Source organism: Carlito syrichta, unplaced genomic scaffold (genome assembly GCF_000164805.1).
Source record: "Carlito syrichta isolate Samal-C Ts95f unplaced genomic scaffold, Tarsius_syrichta-2.0.1 Scaffold304453, whole genome shotgun sequence".
NCBI lineage: Eukaryota > Metazoa > Chordata > Mammalia > Primates > Tarsiidae > Carlito > Carlito syrichta.
Window position 1 is genome coordinate 165,940 of NW_007248549.1, and position 16,485 is coordinate 182,424.

At 32.6% G+C, this 16,485-nt stretch overlaps 1 protein-coding gene across 6 annotated transcripts in view; it reads right to left on the minus strand.

The window, feature by feature from the left end:
- Window positions 1-200: 200 nt before the first annotated feature.
- UCHL5 (ubiquitin C-terminal hydrolase L5) overlaps window positions 201-16,485 on the minus strand; it is a 43,671-nt gene continuing 27,386 nt past the window's right edge. For 2 of the 6 annotated variants that reach the window (XM_021713314.1, XM_008059948.1), the window contains exons 4-11: window positions 15,183-15,308; window positions 15,040-15,101; window positions 14,830-14,960; window positions 13,372-13,435; window positions 11,857-11,959; window positions 10,060-10,170; window positions 7,398-7,496; window positions 201-1,178 (exon numbers count right to left, since the gene is read on the minus strand). In XM_021713314.1, coding sequence (XP_021568989.1) covers window positions 1,134-1,178; window positions 7,398-7,496; window positions 10,060-10,170; window positions 11,857-11,959; window positions 13,372-13,435; window positions 14,830-14,960; window positions 15,040-15,101 — 615 coding nt within the window. In that variant the 5' untranslated portion in view covers window positions 15,183-15,308 and the 3' untranslated portion in view covers window positions 201-1,133. Of the gene's footprint in view, window positions 1,179-3,818; window positions 4,040-7,397; window positions 7,497-10,059; window positions 10,174-11,856; window positions 11,960-13,371; window positions 13,436-14,829; window positions 14,961-15,039; window positions 15,102-15,182; window positions 15,309-16,485 lie in introns of those variants that run through there. The other 4 variants (XM_021713313.1, XM_008059947.1, XM_021713312.1 and 1 more) reach the window with 3 other exon arrangements.

Here is a 16,485-nt window from a genome sequence, read left to right on the forward strand (position 1 = left end):
AAAGTCATGTACCAACTTCAGAAATGCGCTTGATAAAAAAAAAGTATATTATTCCCTTTATAAAAATAAGTTATATAAAATATCTTTTAAAGTATAACATGGAAAAGAAGACTAGGGGCAAGAATACAGTATTATTTTATAAAATAAAAACCAAAGCAACTCCCCAAAACAATAAGAAAAAAACCACTGTAAGCAAATTGTACATGGTTCTTGGAAACTGTGAGCTGTACTAATTTTATTCAAATTGGCATAAAAGGATCCCCCATCACCACCTTCCCCCATCATCTTTTTTTTAAGGAAATAGTATGAAATGTCAAACCTCCAATATAAATGTTATATGCAGCTTAACAGCTTGAAAAAATATTAACAGATTCAGAGTAAAAACAACACTTTTTAAGATTTGTACTTTGTTCTCTACCAGAAATTTTGCTGTGAAGCATAATACTTAGACCTTCCAGAATTAATCTACAAGACATCAATGAATAACCCCAAACACTTGAAGAAAATTTGCTAAAATAAAACTGGGATGTTTATTACCTTTTCTACTGACAGCAGTAAAAATCACTAAAAATTATACATTTGTCCTTTTGAAATTATCAGCAATAAAATCATACTTTTCTAAATAATTGGTATACCTGATAAAATTCAGTTTTAAAATCCTCAAAACATTTAGATATCAAAGATAGAAATATTGATTTGTTTTCCATTAATGATGCAAAGAAACAGGAGATCCAGTTTAATCAACATCTGACATTTGTAAATTTTAAGTATTTAACTGGATTAAAAGAACAAGAGGTTAGGACTGTTACAGGAAAGAAATATCATTTGTGCATTTTCTATGTTTGTTACAGTAGTTATATATCCACAGAACTAACAGATCTCAGATCCAAGGTCAAGTAATGGAATTTGGGCAAGCATTCTTAACATCACTTTTATTTAATACGCACTACATGCACATGATGCAGGTAGGGAAAAAGTTTATGAATTCATGCATTAAAGACAAGACAGGCTGTTTCTATTGCCAAACGTGCACTGAGCCAATTAGGATGGTGCTCAAAGTTCTTTATACTTAATGGTTTCCATGAAAATAAGCGCATAAGCAGAAATGTGTACACATCTCAAAGCATCCTTTTTCATTTGGTTTCCTGAGCTTTCTTTGCATTCTGTTTTTCTTTTGCCTAAAAATTAAAGACAGTACGTTACAAAGTCTTAAAAGTCTGTTTTAGATCATATTAAAATAAAATGTGCCTAAGAGGGCATTCTCAAGCTAAAAGGCTTACAATGCACTGTTTACAAGATTTCTAGAGCATTCTATTTTATAACTTGTAGCAATCTACTCCTGGATAATTATATACTTATTTTTGGCCGTATATAAGAAGGGATCATGTTTGGCTTGCAGTTCTTTCTTATCTGAAGTTGAATTGTATTATTGTCATTGTTGTATTAATAATTTTAAAATAATTATTCCTTCCATAAAGTCAAACTCATTCGTATTTCAAAATGATATATATACAAACATATTTGTCTATTTTTAATTCACAATATAGGAAAAACTGTTAGTTTCTGCATACTTGAACAAATTAGTTTAACATAACAGTTTAAGTGAGTTTAACATAATGTCACTAAAGGACTATGTATTTCTGATGTCAATAAACCGTACCTATATGACCTGAAAAATGTTTTCAGACATTATTTCAATTGATCCTCATAACAATTATATAACTTGAACATAATAATTGTTTTATTCTTTAGCAGATGAAGAAGTCAGAGTTTATAGACACTATCAACTTGACAAAAGTCACACAACTACTATATAGTAAATCCTCAATAAAGGCCAAAGACACGTGTTCTACAACGTTGCTTCTCAGTGTACATACCAATGATCTATGGACCCTGTTATTTATTATAAAATGCAGACTGATTCAATAAAATGCCTGAGGTTCTGCATTTCTAACAAACTTTCAAGTGATGGCAAATTCTGCTGGTTCAGATGACTTTTACTTATTTATTTACAGAAGGCAGGAGTTGATTAAGACAGAAAAGTTCCCAAGCAGAAGGAGACCCAAAAGAGGGTCGCCCACTTTTAAAAGCAAGATTTTAGAGTTGTACTACAATACAGTGCTCTTTCCACTGTTCCACTTGAATAAGGAGCCAAGAAATTAGACTTTTACTATTATATATTTAAAAAATAACTTCCTTAGATAAAAAAAACAGGAGGATACAGTCTTTTTATAATAATGTATTAGGTGGCATGATTATTATACAACAGTATGATAAAATTGAGTGCTATACCTTAGAATTACTATATTGAGAGCAAAAAGGTTATCTGTCCCATATAAAAAGCCTGCTTCAGTATTTTTAGCTAACAAGCATAATTTGTAATTTGGCATGTATATTATATTTCATACAAAGTTTTCTGTTCTCAAATAATAAAAATACGATTCTATTTTAGGCATAATTTAAAATAAAATATGTAATTATTTCCTTATTAATCTCTGAATATACTTAACAGAATATTAACAAGAAATTAATTTACTGGTTTATGATGTGAACTTTACAACATAATTAAATGAGCAAAGACATAATGCAACGAGTGTCCATACATTTACTAAACTGTATAACTCAATAAAATTAAGGAATAGGCAAAGTCAGTTAAAAACAATTACTACCATTAATTGACCACTTATCATAAACTTTACAGATGTGATCTCATTTAATTCTGAAGGATGTGAGATAGGTATGAGTATTTACAGATGAGAAATGGAGGCTATAAGCAAGCAAATAATTGCCTAAAAGTACCAGCTAATAAGTATCATATCTGAGATTTAAACTCCAAGCCTGTATTTTGTTCTGCCTTTGTTAAAAAGTAAAAAATACTATCACATTTCTAAATACCATGGAAAAAATATACACTGTCAAAAATACATTCCTACTATACAGTGTGCCATCGCTATATTAAAAATTACTGATTCAAATCAGATAATTTTATAATATATGAATGTCTATATTACTGTGATTAGCTTTAACTAGTCTCCTACCTTATTTATGTAAGTGTTAGAAAAAGTAAATTCTGAAGTTTAGTTACTTATTACCAATTGAATCATAACATCTTAGCAAAATGTGGACAAAATTCAATGCAGTAAAGTTGCTTTGAATCCCCCACTGCAATTGACTATGATTTTACATTATAATAGGTTACTGGTAGTTTTTAAAAACTTGGGCCAGTCATGGTGGCTCATGCCTATAATCCCAGCACTTTGGGAGAAAGAAGCAAGAGAACTGCCGGAGTCCAGGGGTTAGAGACCAGACTGGACAACTTGGTGAGACCTCGATGCTACAATAAATCAAAAAATTAGCCAGGCATGGTTCCGGCTACTTGGAAGGCTGAGGTAGAAGGATCACCTGAGCTCAGCAGGTCAATGCTGCAGTGGCATGAACATGCCATGCCACTGCACTCCAGTCTGGGCAATAGAGTGAGACTCCAACTCAAAAAACAAAAAATAAAAATAAATAAAATAAAATAAAAATTGGGATAGACAATTATTGAGAATTATATATAAAGATTAGATAAAAACTTTTAAAGAATCATCAGTATACCTGAGTAAACAGAAGTCTCACAAATGGAATCTTAATCTAGCTAATTTTAGTTTATATTTTAAGAAACAGATTTGGTATATAAGAATTTTATAACTATATATACCTTTAGGTTCCTATGTAATGTATATTCAACGACCTCATTAGATAAGGATAGAAGTCTCATATAACAAAAACATTTATAATATGAATCCTAGCTAAGTTCATTAGAGCTGTATACCCAGGGGAGAATCAAAGTCTTCACCCTTTATTATTCTGTAAAATGAAGATTTTATTTAGCTCAAATACTTTTATGCCATCTCAGGCTGTAGACAACTGCCTCAGTGACTCAAAAAACTGATCCCAGAGAGTCTTGGCATTTAACACCACTGCATAGAGCAGCCATATTTTTCCTGTTTGGTTTCTTCCACCCCTTCTAACACCTTGTTTTCTAATCCTATTTTCCCTAAAACAAAGCAAAGCAAGCAGAACAACAACACAACAAACAAAAAACCCACCATTCCAATTTATCTATTTCTGAGTTCCCTGGGTAATTTTTCTTAGAAGTATTACTATACAGTAATTAACTATCACTAGTAAATCCTTTATACAATTTTAAAATCTAATCAATTTATTCTAAGAGTTTTTCAACCTACTTTATTTTTAACATCTGCATTTATCTGCAGAAAGTGATGTTTCAATATGGTATAATAATTTTTTCCCAAAGTAAGAAACAAAAATATATTTGTGCTAAGGACACTGATGTATTAATGCAGATTAAGCATTTAATTACAACTACAGATTTAAAATTTTGTGAATATGAAATTTTAAGTGCCTATAAAGCTATTTAGAAACTATCTCATGCTTGTCCAATATCTCTAGCATGATTTTATTTTCACACTTAATAGAATAACACTATTTAGCAGTTCTGTCTTTGTTTATTTCTTCCTTTCCAAACTGTATCATGAGTTGCTTAAGAGAAAAGAATATGTCTTAATTATGTGTACATTGTTAGACTGTAACAGAGTGCCGGAACATAGATAAATGTTTGATGAAAAATTTTTTAAATTTCAAAAATTCCACTCAAATGAGGAGCCTGAATTTCCTTTAGAACCTAGGGGAATAATTGATGTTGCATATATACAAGAAATAAATGCATCTCAATATTGCTTATGGAATATTAATTAAGGAACGATTAAGAGAAATAAGCAAAACAGAAGGTCAATAACAACCTGCCTTAAGAAAATTAATACAAACACAACAGATTTCGTGTTCCACTCACATCAGGTATTCATATACTGCCACCTTGTGTCCAAAATAATGTGAACTAAGGAACAATGGGTCTAATGCTAAGCTGAAAAATTCTTGTTCTTTATGCTCTCAAAGGACACCAAAGCATGAAATTTATGAAAAATTGTGTATTTATTCTTATATGTTTAAACTTCATTCACCTTCAAAGTACTCTGTTTGATGCAACACACCTACTGAGATACTTTTTCCAGTGCTCAAAACAATTTTTGAACTCATCGATTTTGATGACTTTTAGTGCTTCTGCAGTTTTGTTTCACCTCTTATATGGTTAAAATGTTTCCCTTTAAGGACTTTTTTTCATTCAGGAAAAAAAAAAAAGTCGCTTGGGGTGAGATAAAGTGGCATGGAGTAATGTCATTTTGGGTGAAAAATTGCTGAGCACTCAGTGCAGTGCGGGCAGACGCCCTTGTAAATCTGAAGCCCAACGCATCTTCTCACAAATAACACTAGCTGGTACACTGATGCCAAAGGGTACCTAAATACTTACTTAGTGGGGGAAGCCTGTACTATAAGAGGCCCACCCTCCAAAAAACAATTCCTGTTTTTTGGGGGGATTCCCCCCTCATATCATCAATATCATCATTAAAACTAATTTGAACATACAAAAAATATATTCGAGGACCAATTTTAAAGCAAAGTTTATACATGAAAAATTTATCTAAGAGTGCCTAGTTGCATTTATCTATACTTAAAATCTGATATATCTCATGATTTAGCACATGATTTAACACTGATTTACAATATTATAGAGTTGTTTTGCTTAATATTATTAAGAGAAATATCTCATAGTATTTCATATAAAAAACACTATGTCTAGGTATTCTTGTTAACCAAAACAATTTTGAGAACCATGGGACCCTAATTGTATTTTGTTGCTTTTTTGTTTTGTTTTTGTTTTCCTTTGAGAAGAGGTCTTATTCTGTCACCCAGGCTGGAGTACAGTAGCACAATCACAGCTTGAACTCCTGGGCTCAGGTGATCCTCCTGCCTCAGCTTCCCAAGGAACTACGACTATAGGCACACACACCACCACACCCAGATATCTGCTTGTTAAATTTTTTGCCTTCTCATTATGTTGCCCAGGCTGGTCTTGAACTTCTGGCCTTAAGTGATCCTCCCACCTTGGACTCCCAAAGTGCTGGGACCACAGGTGTGAGCCATCACACCCCACTGGACCTTAACTGTTAATCTAAAAATTTAAAAATCTGTTTCCCTTTTTGGGATACCCTGAGATGCATGAATAGAAAAAAAAAAATCTATGGTGAAAAAGAAAAAATTTAGCAGTTTTCTGCAATAATTTTTGCATTTAATGCTAAAAGTTGAGTCATGTGTTTCAGCCAATAAGTATACACAAAAACTTATTAACACATATCTCATATGATTTAGAATTTGTAATATGAAACAGCTTGGTTGAATTCTATCTTTGCTTTGTAAACCTTAAAATTAATAAGAAAATCATACCTACCATTTATTCTGGTCTTTAAGTTAATGGTCCAAAATTTTATTTGCCTAGTAGTATCTTCTCAAAGTGTTTCTCAAAATGTGGTACACAGACCAGTTGCATTAGAATCACTTGGGGACTTATTAAACATTCCTTCCCCTTTATCAGAATATCTGGGGAGGGGCCAGGTAACATGTATTTTAAAGAGCATCCAGTGATAATCACTTTCAGAAACACTGATTTACAGTATAAACCTAAAAACAATTTAACTACATTTCATTTATTCAACAAATATTTTAAGTTCTTTATATTAAAAAAAATCATAGAAATCAGAATTTTTTATTAACTTACACTAGTTTTCCCTCAGTGGAAAGAATACTAGATTAGGAATAAGAAACCTAAATCCTACTCTAGGGTACTTTTTTTACCCCCATTAATGTCCATACTAGTTCTAAATTCTATTATAACAACTCAAAGTTATACTAAATTAAATAGAAAAAAAGTTAGACGTGGTGGTTCACGCCTGTAATCCCAGCACTTAGGTAGGTGGAGGCAAGAGAATTGCCTAAGCCCAGGAGCTTGAGAACAGCCTGGGAATCTTGGAGAGACCTCATCTATACAGTAAATAAAAAAATTAGCTGGGCATGGTAGCTCATGGCGAGGGATTACATGAGTACAGCAGGTGGAGGCTGCGGTAGCTGTGATCACAGCACTGTAGCTGGGTGACATGGTGAGATTCCAACTCAGAAAAAAAACTCAAAACCATTATTTCATTTATTGGCATTAAAAACCTGTTTTTGCTTAAAGAAAGAAAAATGTACTAAATTTTCTCTTAATACAGCACAATCTGAGTTCCTGACACTAAGAATTCTGGAAGGCTAAAGCAGTGGTATAATTATTTTTAATTTACATTCTCAGTTTAATTAATTCTTACTGAATATAAAACAAGAGGCAAGAGTGAAACAATAAAAATTTTAAAGCTTCAACAAATTTCACCTCTACTTATGTCCCCCCAAAAAATGTTTTAATATTTTTGGAGAATCTAATTTAAGCATCCCAATAAAATACTTACCTTTTCTACTAGTGGTATTAGCTGCTGGTGTTCTGCTAAAGTCTTTAACAATTCCATGATGAAAGGCAGATAATTATGTTTCCTTCTAATATTCTCAATCTGAAAATAAAACAGATATCAAACCACCCGACCTACATTTCTGCTAATTTTTTGAAATGTTATTTTTTGCATCCAATTCAAAATAGACATGGGATAAAATCCTCCATTCTCATGATAAAAAATATTAGAAATAAGGATAGTCCATTCCCACTGAGAATAAAGATTAATACAATAAAACACGAGGAGAGTTTCTTGTACCCTTGGCTTAGCAATTAATAGAGGCTTTCAAAAGTCCAATCTAAGATTATTTATGAAAATGTAATTTACAAAAGCAATTTAGGAAGGCCTACATGAGAAATTAACACTCGTGCAACTATAGCTGTGCAAATAATCAGGCAAAGTCTAATGAAACCAACTTTATTTTGTGATCAAGCACAATCCTCCTTCTTTGAGATTATTTTTGATCAAAAGCGGGATAGACTGCTGGAAAAAATGTATACTTCAGTGGAAAACTATGCATTGCCTAGAGAACATCCTCCCAAATTATGTGATTTTTAGCTTTCCTTGCCATTTTGTTATTATGTATTGTGCCTGGTAGAGGTTTAATTAACTGTCCTTCTTCCATAAAGTTTTTATCTTTTGTATTCATGTCAATGTTTCTTTACTTCATGTAAATTTGAGCTTCTTTGGCATCTTTGGACTAGTTATGACATTTTTAAATGTACATTCCATAAATTAAATTAAATCTGAACATGTGTTTATTTTATAGTAGCATGAGAATGATTTTATCCTTTTTTTAAACAAAGCATTCCAAAACAATGAAACAGGCAAAGATTCTAAAAACTTAGTTTGTGTTTTATTTGGGGCAGATATTAAAAGTTTGCTAATTACATAATAACTTTGCATAAGAATATATAAACGATGGGTACTCTGTCTTTTTAAAGTATGTGAAATGGAAAAATAACTGTTAAAGTTATTAACTCTTACTTCCCTGTCTCTATGAACATGGCCCTTCCTTTTTCCTCTGGAGTACTCAAGGTTGCATGTCCCTGCCACTTCCACCTGAAGAAATCTTACTAGTTCAAGGGCCCATTTATTTTATTTAACAATCATTTGTTGCTGTTAAGTATGATGCAAAGTACTATGCTAACACTGTGGTAAAAACCAAAAAGAACAGTTTCTGTCTTCAACTGCGCTTCAAATGAAAAACAATCTTTTTACTACTGTAACACATGACAAATGACATAAGTTCCACACTCAAAGTCATTCAAAATTCATAGTCTCCTCCACTCTTTACTTCTCTGAAAAAGTTTATCAGACAGATTGCAAGTGAAGGAGAATGACATCATTAAAGATAACCTTGCTTTTATATTTGACTCTGAATTACATAACTGCTTGATATAATTAAACAAAATTAAATCTGATTTTTTTAACCCTAAAAATCTTGAAAGCAAAATAAAAAGTTTTAAATTAGTTTAAAATATAGTAATTTGATTGTATATCCAAAATGAGATATATCATAAGAAATAAAACAAAATTATGAAAAAACTTTCCAATTATTATTAATACTATTGGTACTATTATTCTGGACCTTTTACATACATACACATACATTATATACTATATATACACATGGCATAAAGCAAATACTTAATTACGTTAATGTTGGGAACTAAGATTTTCAGCTTAATAGAAGAAATGCAAATTCTTAGCTTCAAGTATAAAGTCCTCTAATCCTAAATTTGAGAATTAATACGAATTCACAATGTATTTTCTCTTTAAAAAAAAAAACAAAAACTAAATTTCTTAGCACTGACGATGCCTAGAAAAAATGATCAATCAGTAGCACTGAGTACCCTGAGCACCCAGATGGTGGTTTCTAGGTACCATTTTTCCACCAAGGGAACACAGGGTTTCTAGAAAAAATGGTTGATTTCACATTTGAAGCAAGAGATGTACAAGATAAGTCTGAAACATCTTATACTAGAAAGCAAGGAGGCTATCAAAGACAGGAGACTGAAGTGGCTCTCAATGGCCAAAGATGGAATAATTTGAGCACCAATAAGAACAATAACTACATTGAATTGAAACATCAAGTTTGTTCAAATTCTGTTCCCAATAATACTTTACAAAAACAACAAAAAAAAGGCCAGGCCTAGTGGCTCACACCTGCAATCCCAGCACTTTGGGAGGCTGAGGAGAGAGACTGCTTGAGCCCAGAAGTTTGAGACAAGCCTGGGCAACACAGCAAGACCTCATCTCTACAAAACTAAAAAACTAGTCAGTAATGGTGATGCGTGCCTATAGTACCAGCTACTTGAGAGGCTGAGATGGAAGGATCACCTGAGTCCAGCAGGTCATGGCTGTGGTGAGAGCCATGATTGTGCCACTGCTCTCCAGCCTGGGTGACAATGAGATTTCAACTCAAAGAAAAACAAAATAAAAAAGAAATAAACCTCACAACTTATCTTTTTGAGGGTGCCAGAAAATCAACACATTATTCTGAAAGCTGGTAAATGACGGGAAGGAAAACAGTCAATATATCTTCATCTCAAAATATATTGCTGTATATTAAAACATTAAAGGAACATGATTTTAAAGGAACATGATTTTTAAGCCATACCTTGTACCTTTTTAACTTCTGTACTTCCTCTTCAATAAGCATCTGATTTTTGGCAACTTCTGATTGAATAGCACTTAACATACTATTACCCTGATCTGTATCCATGGGTTCCTCCTTAGGGGAAAGAAAATAAATAGCATACCCTAATAACTGAGGCTTAAGTCCACAATTTTTTAATAAACATAGTATATTATTTTAAAATTTCTACTTTCAATATTGGCAACAGAATACCAGCCTAATAGCAGCAATATTGAAGGATAAAAGTCTATCTAAATAGTATCTTCCATATTTCTATGTTCTATAACACATATAAATTTTCATCTAAAAACAACTTATACTATAACACCTATTGCTTCAATCTCCTATTAAGTTATAAAAAATTTGCTTGAATATACTCTTAAGAAGTAGTAATCAAAGGATTGTAAAAAAAGATTTTATCTACTAAATCTCTTCTCTAATCATATTTACTATAGAAAGATATTCAATAGTAAAGACTAGTAAAGATTACAGTGAATCTAAACATACCCAATTAACACTTTGAGAAATATGAGGACCCCAAAAAAACAGAATTGTTTTTTAGAGGGCGAGTCCCTTGCAGTACAGGCTTCCCCTGCTAGGTAAGTGTTTTGGGAACTGATAGCGTTGTTGTGAAAGGCTATGTGTGGCTTCAGTGAATTTTTTCTGCATATTCTTTCAACTCGTTTGCCCATGTCATGATGGGTGACTTATGAGCACAACTGCCTATACTGCACTGAATGTTCAGTAGTTTTGGACTGAAAATGGCATGACCTCTGTGCCCCACCCTCCCTATTTACCCGATCTCACCACCAGCGACTTTATTTTTGTTTCCCTAACGAAAAAAGTCTAAAGGGAAACATTTTGCTGATGTGAAACAGGTGAAACAAACAAAAAAAAAAAGCAGAAGTACTAAAAGGCATCAAAACTGACAAGTTCAAAAACTGTTCTGAACAGTAGAAAAATCAACTCAGGTGACTTGACTGCATCAAATGCAGAGCACTTTGAAGCTGACTGAAGTTTAAACATGTAAGAATAAATACATAATTTTTAATAAATAAATTCCAGAAGTTGGACGTGGAGGCTCACATCTGTAATCCCAGCACTTTGGGAGGCTGAGGTGAGAGGACTGCCTGAACCCAGGAGTTCAAGACCAGCCTGGGCAACTTGGCGAGACCTCGTTTCTACAATAAATCCACAAAGTACAGATCATGGTGACACATGCCTGTAGTTCCAGCTACTTGGAAGACTGAGATGGAAGGATCACCTGAGCTCAGAAGGTCAAGGCTGTGGTAGCCATGAGTGTGGCACTGCACTCCAGCTAGGCAACAGAGAGACTCCAACTCAAAAGAAAAAAAAATTCCACGCTTTTTTTTGGGTCCCACCTTGTATATTCAAACTTGTCTAACTGTGTAATGCAATCATAGTAAATAGTTAAAATAGTTAATTACCAACACTTATTTAGCATTTACCATTTGTTAGTTATTACTTGAAGTAATTTACATGTAGTATCTCACTTAATCCTCATAACAATCTTATACGGTTAGTTTTATTATCCCCATGCTTTATGAAGAAACTGAGGCACAAAGAAATATGCTCAGATTCATACATCTACTAAGTAGCAAAGCCAGAAACTGAATCTAGGCAGCCTGAATCTAGAGTGCATTCTCTTAACTTCTACTCAGCACACTTTATTAAATCTGTATTGTTTTAAAAAGTAAATACTTCCTCTGAGAGAATAACTAGGCTAGAATTTTGTACTTAAAAAACCTGGCCACAAACCTCTGCAAGTTGTCTTTGTAACTCTGCTATTTTCTGTTCATATATCATTTTTCTGTCAGACACAATGGCCATTAAGTTAAACCGAATTTCACCTTCACTGTACCTAGAAGAAAGTTATTTTAAAGTTGATAATGTAATAAAGAACTGTAAAACTATTACTAATAAGATAACCCACTATGATGACCCCATGATTCTCTAGGATTAATAAAAATCAGTTAGCTAGCAATAAAAGAACTTTTAAAAAGCTTTCATATAGGAAACTGCAACAAAAAATTAGCTAAATTTCATCAATCACAGCATTTAAAAAATGTTCTAAAACAATGTTAGTGCCAGTTAAAACATTTGAAGTTATAACTCTGAAATAACAAGTATTTTCATCAATTTCCCTACCTATGAAATATGACAACTCATTTACTTAAGATCTCAGGAAAAAACAAACTAAAACTTCACATTTGTTGACTCAAATATACTGGCATCTTGGTAATTGACTACATTCTGTACTATACTGTTTTCCTAAGTCATTATGTCATTTCTGTTTTTAAGATATTTTAAAATTGTATTTGTTATTACATACAAATGTATATTTACAAAATATTTTATTTATATAATGTATAATAATATCTTGTAGTAAAATTTCAAAATGCTGTTTTGATTTTCACTACTCTTATACCAGTGAAACACGTCATAGCAAAAGCTTGTTTATACTAGGGGCTGACATTTTAAAAATTATCCGTAACTTATTTAAATGGCATTTAATCATGACAACACTATATAGAAAATGTAAGCCCATTTTTGTTTATCTTCAAGAGTTTTTCATACATAGTTCTATTCACAAATACAACCGAGAAACCTGTGACCCACCCGTATTCACACCAGCCAAATCACAGTAGAGAGACTAGACTTCAGTCTAACCAGGCTGTAATGAGGCATCTTAGGCTGCTATTTTAAAAGGCTGCATCCCCACCAGAAGGTAATGATGACACCCATCTGTGATCTCAGAGAACACAAAACAGGACACCAAAACTGTTACTACCATCCAGTGGCAAAAAAGCATCTCCCACTCCAGGACCAGTGGAGGGCAATGGCAAAGCAGTACTCCTACCTCTCTCAGCCAGAGTAGCAGCAGCAGAAACCTTCTTGGGGCCTCGAATGCCCACCCCTCCCCAGCAATGACAAGAAAACCCCGTTTCACCTCAGGTTGTAATGGAGGCCTAGCAGGGAACCTGGACTTCTACTTCTGCCTGGCAGCAATGAGGCAGCACCCCCAATTTACCCTGTCAGGGCAATGTCCATAGACCAGCTAAAATAGGAGATTTAAATAAGATCCAGAGTATTATTTTCATAAATATAGAGAAGAATATAACAAAATTTATATGGGAAGACAGAACCACATAACTAAAACAATTCTGAACAAAAATGTTCAATACACATTGCTAAAATAACAGTAAAATAAAAGTTAAAAAAATGTTTTTAAAAGCCAGAATATTATGCCAATGAGATTGTCTGAGCATTTACTTTTGTATCCTTTTTTCAATTACTGGCCTTACTGCACTGATCCAGTCATCTTGATTGCATGCACCTAGAAAAGAAATTTTAAAGCCATTAAAACAAATAAGAAAAATCAACTTCAACATTTTTTCAAAAGTTGGTCCAAAATATTATTTTACAAATATTTTAACAAATTCAGGACAGTAAAAATAACTATGTTAAGTTTCAATTCTTATTTTCTTGGTGATGGTTAGGAAGAAAAGTATTATCATACTTTGCATTGCCACATTATTGTGTCAGTTAGTAGGTGCTAAACAAATGTCTGACAAAGTAATGAAAGGGAGTTATCTCATTTAAACTCACAACGTGTGAGATAAAAATAATTACCGTCATTTTACAGATGACAAAAATAAAGGCTAAGAAAAACTAGCCCACATAAGTGGCAAATAATAAGTTAATTTTTATTTGTCTGACTCCCCATAATCACAACTGCAAAATAAAAATCAAAATATACCCATAATGCAAAACTAATTTAACCAAGCTGTTTTAATCCTTTTTCATCAGAAGTTATAGTATAGCCACCAGCTGTCCAGTTTTACTTCCTTTATATTTGATAAAAAATTGCTGACTAGATTGAAGCCAACAGACAAAATGCAGAGAGGAGATCAATAACCAAACTAAGAAACTAGCTTCTACTACAGAGCTGAAAGAACATTCTATTAAATTTTCTATAACAGACATGGAAAAATAAATATTTTAAAATATAGAGGTAGCATGTAAATCTGCATTAAACCGTCAGTTCTATACATGGAAAAAGGTCAGACAAAATGAACCTACATTAAACCATTTAAATTCAAAAGTATAAAGTTTTATGAACAGCATATAATATTAGATTCAACTAATAGATTCAACTGAAACCAGTTTGTTGGACTTCAAACCTAATTTTAAAAAAACGAAGGAAATTTAATGAGGTCAAATAAGGACTTAACATCCTTTTGTGGGCCTATTATTTCAGAACCACAGATTTTACCCTCAACCGTGACAACCATTTATCACTTTGGTTCAAGGTTAGAGACAGGGTGGGATCAGGACAAATCTACCCTTTGGCATAATGCACTATCCAAGAGAAGAGATGTTTGCTATCCCTCATTAACAGGCTAAAAATGACAAGAATACCTTTTGACGTTCTCTAAGTGTAGTTTTTAAAAGTTAAATGGAAAATAAAACATAAATTACCCATGAGGTAAAAAAAAATTTATCTTAGAAAAAAATAAAAAACCTCAACTGAAGTATGGTAGTCAACATGTCCCTTCCTATATGTTAATTTCATGATATACCTCCTCGCAAATACTTTCATGATATTATACCTCTTCACAGTTATTTTCCACTTCACAATTTAATCAGCACTATGGCTAAAATGAAGGAAAATATCTGACCATTTTTTCCTTGTAAAAGGCAAAATACCAGGAACAGGAACTACATTACCTAAATCAATTGGTCCTTCTCTTAATCCATCTAATTCATATAGCCTTCCATTAACAGGAACATAACTGACAAAGTGAAAAGCATCTTCTTCTTTTGCTGATGTCTTTGCATCAAATTCAAACATTTGCTGTCTATAGCAAAGAAAAAATAGTAAGATACAAAGAAGCAAAGAAAGAAACAGTACTTAAATTTAACACAAAATATCTTTACCTGGCAAAACTGTTGTGTACTTGTCGAATCACATCTGAATTGCTCAGTGCCAAACCTTTCATCTAAAATAATTTTCAAAGTAGTCTATTAAAATAAGAACTTTCACAAATAAGACATTTTAGGAATAAGAAGATTGTACTCACAGCTGCATCAAAACTTTGTGAAAATTCTTTAAACTCTGATAATGTCTCTCCTAAATGGACATCTTGATGGGTACAGTTCAATAATACACTTACTATGGCTTGAGTAGCACAAGCATTATTAATTACCTAAAAAATACAAAAGTGAAGATATCAATTTATTTAAAAATAAAAACAGCTTTTAGCTGGTGATAATGACCTCAAAACTATGAATAGTTTTCAAATTTTATTTTATATAGTCTTTGCATAAAGTAACAGCCACGTTTAACTTCCTTTCCAGTCTATTTTCAGAAATGTGCTACAAATCTGGAGTTGAAGAATCTAGGAACAAACAAACTGAATGAACTCATAACATTACCCAAAACCAATCCAGTTAGGGTAACAAGATCAATATTTTTCATCTAAAACATAGCTGATTAAGCCAACAGAACTTGTCCTCCTCTCCTATTCATTTCCTCCTAAACTAATTTCTATCTATCTAAATTCAATTTATATATTAGTACCCAGCACGAGCTTCAACTCACCTATGTGGCTTTTGAGAAATTCTGCAACAATTCATATTACTTTCTACCTTCATTTGAATTCCCCAAAAGGGTATATATTGTACACATATTTTTTCCCTCAATCACAAACAATCTTTACAGTACTGTCATCTAGCAGTTAATTGTTCATTTAACAAATTATGTGGTATATATGCTAACTAGAGAAGACATTTAAGTAGCACTTACAATGTGCCAGGTACTTTTTTTAGGTGCTTCATGTTTAAATCCTCTAAGCAACCTATGAAGGAGGAGTAACATTATTATCCTCAGTTCATCTCTGTGGAAACTGAAGCATAAAAAAGGTTAAGTAACTTGCCCAAGGGCAGATGGCTAAGCAAGAAGCAGATAGTCTGGTTCTAGAATTTGTACACTTAGCCATCATGCCAAGCTGGCTCTGTACATATATGTGGTCTCTCCAACAAGATTATAAAGTATTTGTGGATAATGGTTTCTTCCATACGCCCTATTGCACCTGCAGTGTCAAATCATAAAGCTGAAAAGAACCTCTGATGAGCAGTGTGGACACCAATAAGGTTAATCACAGAGCATAGAGTTGAATAAATTTTTTTAAAATATAGCTTAGTCCTACTACTGTATTATGTTCCTATATTATAATTAAATACAATTTTCTAATTAGTCTTTCCAATAATGCTAATTAGCTTATGATTTTATATTTTAGTAAATCGTCTATTTTTATCCTGTCTTATTTCAAAAGAAAAAAAATTCAGTTATTTTCCCTCTTAAATTCTTATAGTTCTCTACTT